The 16,598-nt window shown below is 38.6% G+C and overlaps 1 protein-coding gene across 5 annotated transcripts in view; it reads left to right on the top strand.

Moving 5' to 3' along the window:
* Hnf4 (Hepatocyte nuclear factor 4) overlaps nucleotides 1–16,598 on the top strand; it is an 84,494-nt gene that overhangs the window by 60,619 nt on the left and 7,277 nt on the right. For all 5 annotated transcript variants that reach the window (XM_089735573.1, XM_089735574.1, XM_089735575.1 and 2 more), the window contains 4 exons: nucleotides 1,563–1,657; nucleotides 10,172–10,299; nucleotides 12,483–12,629; nucleotides 15,923–16,043. In XM_089735573.1, coding sequence (XP_089591699.1) covers nucleotides 1,563–1,657; nucleotides 10,172–10,299; nucleotides 12,483–12,629; nucleotides 15,923–16,043 — 491 coding nt within the window. The remainder of the gene's footprint in view (nucleotides 1–1,562; nucleotides 1,658–10,171; nucleotides 10,300–12,482; nucleotides 12,630–15,922; nucleotides 16,044–16,598) is intronic.

Here is a 16,598-nt window from a genome sequence, read left to right as displayed (position 1 = left end):
ACATTCCAGACAGGTCTAGTAGTTTCGATGTGTGTTTCCGCTATTTGATAATATATGGCGTTGTACTTCTCGATCGTTCTCGATTCTAGTTCTTTCGTTTCTGATATTCGACGATAGATGGCGTTAGTCTTACCGGCGTAACACTATAAACTAGGCAGATTGATTTAAGTTTTTTTGTTTGTACCAATTTCGCATGGACAAACTCACGGCCTACCTGGTGTTTAGTGATTATAAGAGTCCATAGACATTACAACATAAATACCGTCACTCACCTTGGGGCATGAATTCGTAATATTTTATTGTTTAACGATAGTCAGCGGCAGTCCGCTATTTTTTATCAGTTGACCCGCATGCTCGTCTGATTGACCATTCAACTAGTAAACATGAAGGCAATAAAAGAAAGATAAGATAGGAACCGTTATTGCAATTCTGTCAGCTTCGCAGACCGTTTTGTGTTTGTTGTTTATAAGTCCAAGAGCCGTGAATCCCTTTGCCAACATAGACGCGTCTAAATAAAAAAACGTTTCGTTTACTTACAATCATATTTTCTTCGGTTTTAGCTAGTCGTAGACGTAATATACTGGTGGTAGGTGAGTCCGCACGGGTAGGTCCCACCACCCTGCCTATCTCTGCCGTGAAGCAGTAACGGGTTTCGGTTTGAAGGGTGGAGCAGCCGTTGTAACTACACTTGAGACCTTAGAACTTATATCTCGAGGTGAGTGGCGCATGTGCGCTGTAGATGTCTATAGGCTCCAGTAAACACTTAACACCAGGTGGGCTGTGAGCTCGTCCACCCATCTAAACAGTAAAAAAATAAATTAAAAGTACTTTACAATACGATGCAAATAGTATTAGTTCGTTCTGAAATGTAACATAAAAGTCTACTAAATAAAATATATTTATAGAAAAATATACGGTAGTTTGCCACTGTTGCCATTCTAATGTCGACGAATAAACACCTCAGTCGCCCGTGACGACGAAAAACGTAAAAGTATCAAACCGTAATTCAATTAATTAAAACCACATTAAGCTCTAAAGTTTTAAACCGTTTAAGCGTCGATAATAATAAAACGACAGTAAAAAGGCGAGATTAAACCTTAAAAGTATATTTAATTATCAACATAACATTATTCACGCCCACTTATAAACAAAAAAGAATGTTTGTTTGTTTGACCGTGTTCGATTCGTTCCACGCAGGTGACGCGTGTCTTGTTTAAACTAATTTGTGATTTTCCTTATATTTACTTATCGGCTACAATTGATTTAATATATACATATAAATAGGACATTGGAGTGTCTGTTTGTAATATTGAAATAACCGCTTTTTACTACATGCGTATGAATATACGCATACGCTGATGATATAAGGAGTAACTGAGGCTACTTGTTTTAGACTAGCTTCGCCCCGCGGCGTCACCCGCGGTACGACAATAACCGCGGGTAACATCGCGGGACTCAACTATCAATAATAAAATTTAATGTTTCCGAAGCGAAGCGAGGGCGGGTCGCTAGTGAGCAATAAAAATAAAATAATAAAGAATTTTTATTATCATTTGTTTCAGTTTCAGCAGGAACTGTGTAGTCGACAAAGACAAAAGGAACCAATGCAGATATTGTAGATTAAGGAAGTGCTTCAAAGCCGGCATGAAAAAAGAAGGTAAGCAACTTTTGTGAAAAATTACTTATAAATATTTACATGTCATTAAACTTACGACCTCCTCACGCGCTTCGTGTAGATGTTATATGCAACGCCAGTTTTTTTTTTGTCAGTTAGAAATCGCCTGACTCCCATCCTCCACTGGTGGGTGGGGTATGTCGGAGTCGAACCGACTAAAACCTCCTGTCGTTCAACAACCCACGTCCGAACCTCGAATGAGATAGAACTCATGAAAAAGGGGGGAGAGTGAAGCGCTTAGTGTGGAGCACATCTCTCCCATCACCCTCCCCCTCGGGACGCCGGACCACCAGCCCTCTCGGTCGGCAGGCTATCCGGAGCCCGCCTAGGTGGCACCGGTTAGAATGCAAAGCCAGTTTAGCGTTTTTACTTAGATACACGTTTATAATGAAGTCCGTGTTTATCAATTTTTATTTTCAATGATACTATATATGTACAGATTGTATACTATTTTTTTGTCTTCTATTTATATACAATATATTAATGTAGTATTCGTATGGGCATTACATAAACCGCGTAGGTACCCTTTGTAAACATTGTAATTATATTTGAAACAGTTTACTCATATTTTTTGGCGATGCCTTAAACCATACGTTATTTGGTAAACAAATTAATTCAAAGGAAAAATAATTAAAAGTTCCAATCTCACACAATATGTACATTATGCGAATTAAAGAAACAAATAAACCTGAACAAATTTAAATTTATATTGAATACTGTAAACGACGCTATCAGGATAAGAGGATGTAATATAAATTATGAAATTATAAAAAGATTAAATCAAATACGTATCTTCTTCTATATCGTTCCCTCACTACTGAGGATCGCGACCACATGCGACGTACTTCCAATGTGCTCGATCATGGGTGGCATGGACTGCATGGTACAGACTACCACCGAGTGCTTCTCTTGCTAGATCTGACCATCTGGCTGGTGTTCTGCCCACGGCGCGCTTGCCTTCTATTCGACCCGTAATTATGAGCTTCTCTAATTCATGTCTGGGAGACCGCATGATGTGTCCGAAGAAGCTCATAATACGTTCCCGGCAGATGGAAGAGAGCCTTTTTCGGATGTCTAGCTGCCTTAGAATGGACTCGTTTGTTCGCATGGCAGTCCACGGTATTCGCAGCATCCTCCGCCACACCCACATTTCAAAGGCATCGATCTTTTTGATACGTATACTAAATTTTAATTTTAATTTTAAAAGCTTCATATCGGGAAAATCGCTTTTTACAACCTTCCTACCGATAACAGATACTAAAGTTGTAAGATTTTATTTTAAAATTATAATTATAATATTATAAGATATTATCAATATGTACATAGATTTACATTATTGATATGCCTTTTGTTGAAATAAATAAGTCTAGAAGAAATAACAAGAGAGATAGTGATTCCGTCCATTGCGACTGGTAATACAATTACCATAATGACGTGGTAATAAGATAAACAAACCGACCAACTAATGGACACTGAACAATAAAGGCTGTCGTTAAATTTGAATCAAAGTTGAACAAATAATAATGTTGAGGGAAATATTATGTTTTTTGCGCGATCGTATCGTCTTTGACGAGAGAATTCCGGAAATAAACAGTTTGAGAATATTTATGGACTCTTCTGAGTTCTCGGTGAATGAAAAAAAAAGTTAATGTTATTTAAGTTTTTTTTTGTTGTAATATGCAACCTTCCACGTGTACGAGACTATGAATACGGGTAGGTTAGTCTGAGCTAGTAGAAACGCTAGCGGATTAAACAAGGCAACAGATGCTATATGAATCAAAACAGATCGCTCATAGGTACTCAACCACCGGTGTACTACAGTGCTTGTCGACGTCGCCCATAACACGTGATTACGTATCCTCCCGATCCATTAACGGTGCTTTTAAGTACCACAAGGCGTTAGTTAGGCGATTTCATAGGCCTCAGCCTAACAGAAAATTCACCACCCCTAGCCCTAGCAAAAGCAGTGCTTCGCTGTAATGTCTTATAAACTTCGGTAGCCACTTTAATACCAGATGACAGAGTTACATTTTAAAATATTCGCGAATGCGTTAATTGTATTATCTAAAAAAAACTCTGCAGCAACTATACAACACTTAAACTTTAACGGATAAATGACACGGTTAAAAATACGAATAAATAAATAAAATCACATTCGTTTTTATAAAACTATGAAATAAAAAGAAAACTTACTACCAATTATAGTTATTTATTATGTACCATCGTCTCAATACGATATTCTGAATCGGTGACCACTTTGTTAGGTACAACTAATTAAATAAACAAAAGAGAAACATTATTAAATAACTCAATGCAGTCAACATAACATTGAGATAATTCTTTATCACTTTTTCATAATAAAAGTAAGGGCCGGGAGTGGTTATCGTACGCGATTTGTCTCTTTGTTTGATAGCAATGAAAGGTCCGCTTGCGTTGTCAATAATCGAACTGAATTGTTTTGTGACAAAAGTGCGTATATCATTGAGTGAAATACCAATGAGATTTTGAGCATTTCAAATGGATATACCCTCCGAAAGCCAACGCATCGGATGTGAGTTAAGGAAGAGCAGATTTTTTTTTATTGCTTAGATGAGTGGACTAGCTCACAGCCTACCTGGTGTCAAGTGGTTACTGGAGCCCATGGACATCTACAACGTAAATGCGCCACCCACCTTGAGATATAAGTTCTAAGATCTCAGTATAGTTACAACGGCTGCCCCACCCTTCAAACCGAAACGCATTACTGCTTCACGACAGAAATAGGCAGGGCGGTGGTACCTACCCGTGCGGACTCACAAGGTGTGTGGCGCATTTACGTTGTAGATGTCTATGGGCTCCAGTAACCACTTAACACCAGGTGGGCTGTGAGCTCGTCCACCCATCTAAGCAATAAAAAAAAATATTTGACAACAGATATGGGTAACGGTAGCCAAATCGAGAATAGATTAATATAGTCTTGTGTAGTCTTAGTGAAATCTGTGATTATAGAAGTATAATAATAGTCTATAACAATAAAACCATAATGATGTTTAAAGTTATACTGATACCTTCAATTAATTAAAGTCGAATTTTGACTACTAGGGAACCACTAGTATTTACAAAAAGGTTTTTGATTTGCATATAAACTGCTATATATATATAGTTAAACATATCACTAAATTCGTAAGATCGTAAAAATATGTTCTTTCTTTTTCTACATATTTATTTAGAAATCAGTAACGCTAGTTATAATGTTAATATTGATTCATTAAGACTACTAACGGCTTAATGATTCAATTTTAATCGATCAAGCCATTTAATTGTACAATTAAATTACAAAATGAGAAACTAATGCGACAATTAATAATAATAACCTAAAGCATCTATATCTATACTAATATTATAAAGAGGAAAATTTTGTTTGTTTGTTTGTTTCGAATAGGCTCCGAAACTACTGGACCGACTTGAAAAATTTCCATTAGAAGCCGACATTGTCCCTGATGAACATAGGCTACTTTTTTTATTTTATTTTTTTATTTATTTTTTTGGTTTCATGTGTGTTTTAATGTTTCCGAAGCGAAGCGAGGGCGGGTCGCTAGTATCTAATATATATTAAGCGGATATCCTAGCAGCATTATATTCATATAAGAAATTTCCACACCAACATTATTTATAAACGTTCTATCTGTGTAATTTGAACGCATAAGACATTTTATCAGTTTCAAGTAAACAACATTTCATAATTATGAACGACGCAAACATATTAATTAGAAATTAATCGTAATACACATATTTTAATTTATAAGTAAATAACGCTCATCAAACGTTTGTGGCATATTTATTTAGCACATGTAAGTAGAATAAAAACGTTTATCTACTCAAACAAATTAAATCTATACGGACACATATGAGTTTTTATCAAAACTTAAAAAGTTGTCATTTTTTTTAAAACGACACTTTTTGCTCTTCTAAATTTATCGAAACAGTACGATATAGTTAAACGCCATCTCTACATATGAGTTTTTGTCAAAACTTAAAAAGTTGTAATTTTTTTTAAAACGAGATTTTTCTCTCCTCTGAATTTATCGAAACAGTACGATATAGTTAAACGTCATCTCTATTGAATATTCAGGTTTGTTTGATGATCTATGATGTCACGGTCAGGAGAAGGTTAATGCGTTGTGTTCGCGACACACGTCACGTATGTATGTAACATCCGTGTTTAGAAAGAAATGCACTTAAAGCTGGCAACACAAAACGAGTTCTTCGATCGAAAGCGAAATCAGACAAAGCGAATGAAATATTTGTAGAATTTGGACCTTATCGTGCAGACCGGCATAGCGCGAATATTTATTAACTGATGATAAGCCTTTTACTGGAAGCAAGCCGTATTGTAAGTCCACGCGGTCAGTTACCATCACACGATCCTGTCTATTTCTACCGCGAGGCACGTTATACTTTTTTCGATCGAGACATGAAGCCTTAACTCACTGAGTTCCTCGCCGGCTCTTCTCAGTGGATGCCGGTTCCGATCCGGTGGTAGATTCTGCGAAGCACTGCTCTTGCTAGAGCCAGTGTTAGCAAACTCTCATGTTAAGCCAGGTGAGCTTACTTATTTAGTCTACCAGGGAATAGTAATTAAAAAAAAAGGAGCCTTTGTGTAGAGGCATTCACCTTGTGTAATCCACAGGCTCCGATAATAACTTAAGACCTGGTGCTCACCCGTCTAAGTATTTAGCAATAAACGCATATTGGCTAGTGGATTTGATGTGAACAGCAAGAGACCGGAAAGAATGGGGTGCATTCGAAGAGCACGAGCAACGAAGACCTACACTCAGCATTGAGTGGACACGGGTAGTTGAAGAGAAAAAAGAGAGGCTACTACAAAAATAATGTACCTACATATATTATAAAAAGAATCCGTAATGGAACCTGCGTCACTTAAGGCCATTTCATCATCATCATCATTCTTTCCTATTACCCTCTGCTGGGGTGTAGGGCTCGAATCAAATTTTTCCATTTATATCGGTCTTGGGCAGTCTGTTCTAGCTCCTCCCACGTCATGCCCAAGACCCCTAGCTCCTGCTCCACCGAGCGACGCCAAGTTGTTCTGGGGCGGCCTCTCTTCCTTTTGCCAGACACTTTCCAGGTCAGTGCTCTCTTTGATAGGTGGGTATCGGGCTTTCTCAAAGTGACCAATCCAATGCCACTTCCGCGTAAGGATCTCCTTCTCCATTGGTGTCTGCTTAGTGATCCTCCACAGCTCTTTGTTAGTGATCTTCTCAGGCCAAAAGATTTTCAAAATCTGACGCAGGCACTTATTCACAAACACTTGAAGTTTTTTGATCAAGTTCTTGCGAACAAACCAAGTTTCGCTCCCGTACAGCAATACAGACTTTACATTTGAGTTGAAGATCCTTACCTTTGTTCGTCTTGTTAAGGTTGAGGAACTCCACACTGGCCTAAGTTGACTAAACGCGGCTCTGGCTTGATTTATACGAGCCGAAATGTCTGCCTCGGTGCCTCCCCTATCGTCCACAATGCTGCCCAGGTAACAGAAGCTTCCCACCCGCTCGATGTGCCTCCCTTTGATCGACATAGGAGCCGAATCGGTGGTATTTATCCATTTGATCATGTTAAATTGCTTACAATTGCATCTACCTGACTTTACTTACATAACAACGTCCCAAAATACGTCTACCTTTTGAGAGACTAACCATATTTCATTGTAATCAAATCAACAACTAAAAATATCCTTATTCCGAAACCATTAATTATTCCGAGTACAATTGAATGTCATGTTTCCCATTATTATTAGTTTAATTTAAAGTGATTCAATGAAATAAACAACAAACCATCGTGACGTCAAACATGTGGTATAAAATCAAAGACATGAATAAATTTTAGTTTCCGAGGAAATTATGTTTCCTTGTATTGATATTTGCTTTGAATTTGATATGCTTGAGGAAGTGTCTCTAGGGAAAAGCGTAAAATCAAAATGTGTTTTATAAAAGCCGACCGCCCTGGTTTCCTTTATATAACCACGACTCTGATCACCGATTCGGAATGCAATTCCATCAATGAGAAAAGTTTGCGAAAACTTGGAACAAAGCTTGAGTTTTTCATAACATAATAATATGCTACCTACCATAGATAATACACATAAATTAGTTATAGATAAGCACCTCAAGCATTCAACCAAAAATTTTTACGGGCGTCGGCCACTAGATGGCTTCGCTTCGATTTGTTTCTCATTGCTCCCGTAGATGGCAGTAACAAATTACCTATCTTATATTTTATTTTTAATGAAGGATTTTGTAAATTTTCAGAAACCACTAATTAATAAAGTTTAATCAATTTGTCTATAATAAATAAAGACATGTATGATTTTTTTTTTTCTGTGTTTAGCTCCACAATAATTAAATGCCTTAACTTTAACAACATATAAGTTTATGGGCATTCGCTACAAGATGTCGATAATTTCCATACAAAAAAAAATGTCTTAAAGTATCGCAGTTTCAGGGCCCTGCTATACCTATATCGCAATCGGAGAAAAGTTACAAAATTACATAATCTAGTACATAATATTCACGTTTTTAGGTGGAAGAGCTCACGGCCCACTTGCTGTTCAATGATTACAAGAGGTCATAGAGATCAACAACCTTAATAATACCAACATCCAATTTGAAATACTAGTTCCGAGTCTCAGTTTTATAGGACAGCGGTTGCCCCGAACGGAAACTGAAACGCATTACTGCTTTACGGCAGAAATCGGCAGGGTGGTGTTGTTACACATGTGGGCTCACAAAATGCCCTACCACCCCCATGTTCGTGAGACTGTTAACTGATGTGTTGCTCCAACCAAGCAAAACCAATATGAACCGAAGCGATAAGCGGTGTAAATTTCCATTGACATAGCGATTGACCCATCCTTCTAAATCAGAATGCTTGAATGATTTGCGGCAGAAATAGGAAGGATGACGGTATCTACCCACAGTTCAGAAAGTTTCAGAAAATCTCAATGGGTCGCGATTCCAATCCGTTGGTAGACTCTGCGAAGCACTGCTCTTGCTAGGGCTAGTGTTAGCAAATACTCACAGGTTGAGCCCGTGAGCTCACCTACCCGTCAGGGCGTAGCTGGAATATCCTCATAGGCTACCAGCGAATAGGTAGGTGAAAAATGTGTCACTATAAGGCTCTTATTTACTATCAAGTAAACCACTTGCTTGGTACATTTGTCCAAGAAAACTTTATATTCATCTCAGCTCGCAGGCTGTATCTCCTCAGTTTACATTATTGACAATGTCGATAAATCGCCAGATGGTTATTATTCATATATAATTAGTAAACAATTATGCACATACTGAGTACATAGAAACCGTTGCTCGAATCGAAGACAATGGCGAAATTCGTAATAAAAGACAATGATGGCAAATAAAAATACGATTTTAACATTATTCTTAAATACCATATTCGACTTTTTTTTATTGCTTAGATGGGTGGACGAGCTCACAGCCCACCTGGTGTTAAGTGGTTACTGGAGCCCATTCCCGTCGAACCCGTCGCTTGCGACGAAGGCCTCGACGAGTAAATTAACCCTCAGACACAGCCCACTAAGTTTCTCGCCGGATCTTCTCAGTGGGTCGCGTTTCCGATCCGGTGGTAGATTCTGCGAAGCATGGCTCTTGCTAGGGTTCGTGTTAGCAACGTCGTCAAGTTTGAGCCCCGTGAGCTCACCTACTAGTTAAGGTTACGCTGATATAGCCTCACAGCTTAGGTAGGAAAAAAAGAAAGAAAAGGAGCCCATAGACATCTACAACGTAAATGCGCTACCCACCTTGAGATATAAGTTCTAAGGTCTCAAGTAAGTCTGCATGATGCTCTCCTAATGCCTACGTCAGACATCAGAGATGAATTAATTAATATCTGATAGGTGGAATCAGGACCTTCAGAAATGAGAAAGACGACGCGAACGGGAGAAAGAGAGCTATAACTACCAAACTCAAAAATGCCAGAAATTTTTGGACGAAATTTTAAATCTACTTTACTTTTGGTATTGGTATTGTAGTCAGCGGCTTGACTCTGCCCCTGGCATTGCTGAAGTCCATGGGCAACGGTAACCACTCACCATGGGCCGTATGCTCGTCTGCCTACAAGGGCATTAAAAAAAACTTTTATTGTAAATAGTTGTTTTTAGTTTTATTAATAAGGTTGTTATCTATCTTCTTCTTCTTCTTCTTCTCACTCGTTCACTCCTGGCGGAGTGGTCGTGGTTACGTAAGTCTTAATGTTTGGTTGCGGCTTTTGACAGACTTCTCCATCTTTCTCAGTTAAAAATAATTTTGTTAGTTTCGATCTATAGATCACAAGTATCATCCTCTTGTTTCGTAGGTTTGTTTATTGTACATAAACACACAAGGGAATACTAATCACATCTCGATTGAGCGGCTCCCATTAATCCGTTTGGCCCTATATTGTCATCTGTCGGTTGTGTTCAATTCTAATGTTTTTTTTCAGCTGTTCAAAACGAAAGGGACAGGATTAACTGCAGGCGACCGTCTTACGAAGAACCGACGCAGGCCAACGGTCTATCTGTTGTATCGCTCCTCAACGCTGAACTCCTGAGTAGAAAAGTCATTGACGAGGTACGTGATTCATTTAAGCTCGCTCTAAGCTTTTTTTTATTGCTTATATGGGTGGACGAGCTCACAGCCTGCCTGGTGTTAAGTGGTTAGTGAAGCCCATAGACATCTACAACGTAAATGCGCCACCCAACTTGATATAAGTTCTAAAGTCTCAGTATACCTAGTCAGTTCATAAATTCTGTCACATGTTTAATGTAAAATAATTGAAACAAGTTTATTCATTATGTAACCATTCATATACCAAAATGAACTTAACAAAACATAGATTCTTATGACACTAAAGTTTATTCAAAATGACCTCCGTGATTTTGAATACAGGCCTTCAATCTGCGCGGCCAGTCGTCTATCGCAGCACGAACGAGGTCCATGTCAATATCGGCGGCTGCCTCAATCAAGGATGTCTTGAGTGACTCCAAATTGGGATGAGGCTTTGAGCACGCCTTTTCCTCCAAGTGTTGCCATATCTTGTAATCTAACGGATTCAAATCTGGACTGGAGGAGGGCCAGTCTTCGTGCCGGATGAAGTCGATTTCACGCGCCGCCAGCCAGTCTTGTGTGCTCTTCGCTCTATGAGCTGGCGCCGAATCTTGTTGGAATACCCAGTGCCTGTTATTGAACATGGTATGAGAAACAGGTTCCACAAAGTTCGTCAAGACTGTATTTTGATACACAACTGCATTCGTTTTTACACCTTTCTCACAAAAATGTACCTCTGTAAAGCCCCAATAAGAAACTCCCAACCATACCATGAGCGAGGATGGAAAATGACCTCGTTGGACACGCGGAATACGGTTGCTCGCTTCTTCACTACTGTGTGCGTACACCTTATCATTTTGTTTGTTGTAGCTCTCTTCTACGGTAAAAATTTTTTCATCCGAAAAAAGAATTTTTCGATATTTTTTTCCCACGTACCGCTTCAACAAAGCGCGGCATCTCTTCAGTCTCAGGTCCATTAGACCAGCATTCAAACGATGTCCTGTTTTTCTTCGATATGCCCGAAGCCCTAAGTCTTCATTTAACACCCTTTTCGCCGTGGTTCTGCTTAACCCCATCTGAAGGGCCAACAGTTTCTGCTTACGTTTGGGATTTCTTTGAATTCTCGCCTTCACAGATTTTATCACTGCTGGAGTCCTAACAGACCCAGGGCGACCACTTCTTGACCTGTCATCTACACTAGAGTCTTCATTGTATCGTTTGATGGTACGATAAACGAATCTTTTGGTTATATTAAAATTTTTCAGTATGTTAATAATTTTAATTGGCGCGTAACCGCAACGATGCAACGCAATAACTGCAACACGGTCTTCTTTAAGCGTCCACTCCATATTTAAAAATGAGTAAAATTCTAAAAGTATACATTTTTATGTTCATGAACAATTCGAAATTCGAATTCAATAAACTTTTTTGTGGCCAGCATTCTAAAAGAAAAGTTTTTACTGTGTGACAATACTTATGACCTGACTAGGTAGTTACGGCTGCCCCACCCTTCAAACCGAAACACATTACTGCTTCACGGCAAAAATAGGCAGGGTGGTGGTACCTACCCATGCGGACTCACAAGAGGTCCTACCACCAGTAATTACGCAAATTATAATTTTGCGGGTTTCATTTTTATTACACGATGTTATTCCTAATTATTGTTGATTTTTGTGAGAGTCTGACTAAAACGAGATGCTGTAATTGCAAGTCGAACTAAAAAGTTTTTAATATGCCCATCTTGGTTAGAAATTAGGTCATTGACCGGAAAGAAATGTACTATAATTAATCTTTCATAGGTGTGAAAATTTTCAAGTTAATCCGTGCACCTTGTTTTCTTTGCATAGAAATATGTACTATATACATATACTATTATATGTAGATCAAGCTAATATGCGTTTTAATGTGTTGAAAATCACTGAAAATTTTTAGTAGGTACTTTGATGAATGTTATCAAAAGTAACGACCAATCGAATATGTATATATAAAACTGTGTTCATTATTTTAATACATATAACACACCTTAATAAAGGCATAATAAACATTTCTCTCGAAAGTATAATGTTAAATTATGAAGTAGGTATTTTGAGTTTTTACGGCAATTTCCGTACCGGCTTGCGTATTAGTCTACTAACCAAATCTACTATCTACTAACCAAAGCGATAATTTTTTTATAATAATATGTTTTATCTATTTCTCGTTTGCAGACTGTAAACGTGAGCGACGCCGAAATAAACAATAGGAAGCTAGCAAAGATCAACGATGTATGCGATTCGATAAAACAGCAGCTACTCATACTGGTGGAATGGGCTAAATACATACCCGCCTTCACGGAGCTACACCTCGACGATCAGGTAAATTGAACTCTAAATAATATCCAACAAATACGTTCTATTTTAGATTTTTGGTAAGTTTCGTAATTTTTATCCCGAAATACTGCAGTGAGTCAAGACATGTCAGTTACACACGACACTCAGAGTTAGCAGTTCAGAATGGAACTTATCAGAATTAAACTGAAGAGAAATTGAGAGGAGGACTCGGAGAGGTATAGCTTGCAATCGAACCAAGAACCATAAGCTAGGTACACAGCGTTATCCTGATAAACGACAGGTCATTGTAGTGAATTTTGGAAGAAGCTTGTGTCCAGTAATAGACACGTATTTAGGCTAATGAGAATGACATTCTGTAGCTCAAACCCGCAGTGTATATGACCGGGTTTTTTTTTACTACCTAAGCTGGTAGCCTTGAGATGCTATGTCACGCGGTTCTAACCTGACGACGTTGCTAACACTAGCCTAGCAAGAGCAAAGCTTTGCAGAATTTACCACCGGACCGGAAACTCGACCCACTGAGAAAATCCGGCGAGAAACTCAGTGGACTGTGTCTGTGGGTTAATTTACTCGCCGAACCCTTCGTCGCAAGAGACGGGTTCGACGAGAACGATGACCGGGGACCGAGAAATTATTTTATTTATTAAGCCGGGTGGCTTAATAAATAAAATAATCTCTTGCTGGCCCCTCTAAAGTTTTTTGACTTAGTACTCTGCGATGATTGAAAGCTTAGGCGAACGGCATAAGGCTCATTTTAGTGTATGTTCCAATGCCGACATACGGCCTTATCGGCACATGAAAATTTTACAACTTGACGTCATTTCACTCTTGAAACGAGTAATTAATCGAATAAAAACTTTTTGGAACTTCACGGGCAATGAAAGGATTAATAATAATTCGATTAATATCAGCCGCGATCGAAACAAACTTCTTACCGGTCATGTCATCAATAATGTCAGTGCGTTGACAACCTGCCAACCGAGAGTACCCGTGAACATATCCCGTGTTAAGTACACGTAACAATAAAAATAAAATTAATAAATAAATCCATACCTACATAGGTACTGACATTATTATTTATTTGATACTAGCTGACCCGGCAGACTTCGTAGTGCCTCAATCGATAAATAAAAGACACATCAAGGGGACACATAAAAGGAAAAACAAAATTGTTTGTTTTTATATAATTCCTAGCTTTTTTTATATTTTCTCACCTTTTAAACCTTCCCTGGACTTCCACGAATAACTCAAGACCAAAATTAGCCAAATCGGTCCAGCCGTTCTCGAGTTTTAGCGAGATTAACGAACAGCAATTCATTTTTATATATAGAGATTATGAATGTTGTTACTTTGTTTGTTTGTCCTACTTTCACGTTGAAACGAAGCAACGGATTGATATGTTTTTTTTTAAAATCAGTTAATATAATATTAGGTCAGGAGTGTACATAGGCTACATTTTATCACGAAAACATCTCATTCCCATTGGAAATTGTCACTTAACCCGCTAAGTTTCAGGCTGGATCTTCTCAGTGGGTCGTGTTTCCGATCCGGTGGTAGTTTCTGCGAAGCACTGCTCTTAGTTGGGCCACTTTTAAGCAATGCTTTCAGGTTGAGCCACTTTGCTCTCCTACTGATGGTAGATGGTATCAGTAGTTGGTTGGCACTTTAGGCTACCAAAGATTAGGTAGGAAAAAAACAGACACTTTTTCGTGATCACGCGAACGAAGCCGCGGGAAACGGCTAGTAAGGTATAAATGCTGTTCTCAAATCGAAATGTTTTGAATCAAATTTAACATAATGACAATCACGTTTCCTTTCGAATTAATTAGTTTTAATACAATCAAGGGAGTTGTTTGTTAACCTTTGACGTGATCCGATAAACATCTAACCGCGTTAACACAGGAAGTTTACAGCACATACGAGCTGCAATATCGTTACATATCAATGTAATTTTACTTACTTGAGTATGCAGCTTTTCTAAAAATGCATATATTGTTAAGTAAAACAGTAACTTGACCACAGACTATAAGCAATAAGAAAAGTTTGACAGTAAACATGCATATAGGCATGCGTGTGGGTGTCAAATACATTATAGTGTATAATGTATAGTGTATAATAAAATAAAAACCATCCTATGGCCTAAATTGAAACAAAACACATATTTAAAAAAAAGAACAATTAAAAACGGTTCATTAGTTTAGGTGTCTATCGCGGAGAAACAACGTGACACGTAATTTTTATATATTAAGATATTTGCATACGAGAACACCGGTCGTGTTATCCGTTCGATTGAGTCATGGAGGGTAGAGGTAAGGAGAACCGTCTCTGTGTGTGAAAAGTGCCCGTTAAAATCTGCTAAATAAGGGTGGCGCTACAGTAGCAACCGGGTAAATTTAAAAAAAGGCGCTGAAAGTTATTAGTATAAGATAGAGAGCTAAAAAAGGACGAAAGAACTGTAAGCACTACAAAATCAAAAAAGTATCTTATTTAAAGCTGATAAGAAAATGTAATCGATGTCAACACGTTTTACCAAGGCAATAATTTTAGATTATATTGACGAAATCAGTTTGGACTACGTAAACATCTGAGGTCTTGTATATTACACTGTCACTAACTACTCTAGTCATTAAATATATTAAATTTAAATTTCAAATAACTCAGCATACTTCAATTAGTTAACAACTGCTCAATTCATATCATACCCTATGCCTACGCTAGCGCCATTCTGGAGGATTTTTGAACTATTATTCAGTGCTGAAAGTGGGACACTTTTTCAACCTTTTTTATTTATTTATTGCTTATATGGGTGGACGAGCTCACAACCCACCTGGTGTTAAGTAGTTACTGGAGCCCATAAACATCTACAACGTAAATGCGCCACCCAACTTGAGATATAAGTTCTAAAGTCTCAAGTATAGTTACAACAGCTGCCCCACCCTTCAAACCGAAACGCATCACTGCTTCGCGGCAGAAATAGGCGGGGTGGTGGTACCTACCCTTACGGACTCACAAGATGTCCTACCACCAGTAATTACGCAAATTATAATTTTGCGGGTTTGATTTTTATTACACGATGTTATTCCTTCACCGAGGAAGTCAATCGTGAACATTTGTTGAGTACGTATTTCATTAGAAAAATTGGTACCCGCCTGCGGGATTCGAACACCAGTGCATCGCTCAACACGAATGCACCGGACGTCTTATCCTTTAGGCCACGACGACGAGCTTCTCCCATATGAAACGGTTCTCCTTACCTCTACCCTCCATAGATTGAGTGGGCTCGATGTTTATTCGCTTGCATGCGTGTTTGCGTGCAGGTGGCGCTGCTGCGTGCTCACGCCGGCGAGCATCTGCTATTGGGCTGCGCGCGTCGCTCGTTGCACCTCAAGGACATACTGCTCCTCGGGAACAACTGCATCATCACGAAGCACAATATCGGTGAGGTCTTGTCACAATAGTACATTGTGCACCAAGGGAGAAAAGCTGGACATTTCCTGACATGTCCTACTTTTTTCCCGCGGTGCACATACTATTTTTTCTCCTACCAGGCCGAAAGTTCGTGGAGTACCGGAGTACCGTGGTGTACCGTATACTCATAAAAAAAACAATTTAACTTTTTTAATTTTGAAATAAACTACTACAATTTGAATAAGAACTGTCTGATGAACTCATCTTTGTTTATTAAATTTTATTGCCTTTTGTTTATTTCACTTTAACACTCAACACAATATTGCAAATTACCCGAGCACAACAATGGCGGAGAATTTTAGGTGCGTGAGAGCAGACGTAGACTAACGCGCATGCGCACTTGCAGTACAGCGGGTGGATAAGTTACACTTTCTTCCCAGTACAGCGGGACAAAAACCGAACTTACGGCGTCGGTAGGAGAAAAACAAACTTGTTCTGTTAGTTTTCTAACACTACTGGCGGCATTCGAGTCCGCATACTCATAAAAATTTTGTCACTACCATAAAGTCGTAAGGCGTGATTTAG

This window comes from Bombyx mandarina, chromosome 19, assembly GCF_030267445.1.
Source record: "Bombyx mandarina strain Sakado chromosome 19, ASM3026744v2".
In the NCBI taxonomy this organism is placed as follows: Eukaryota; Metazoa; Arthropoda; class Insecta; order Lepidoptera; family Bombycidae; genus Bombyx; species Bombyx mandarina.
The sequence above is the reverse complement of the archived record's forward strand: the minus strand, read 5'-3'. Positions and strand labels throughout refer to the sequence as shown.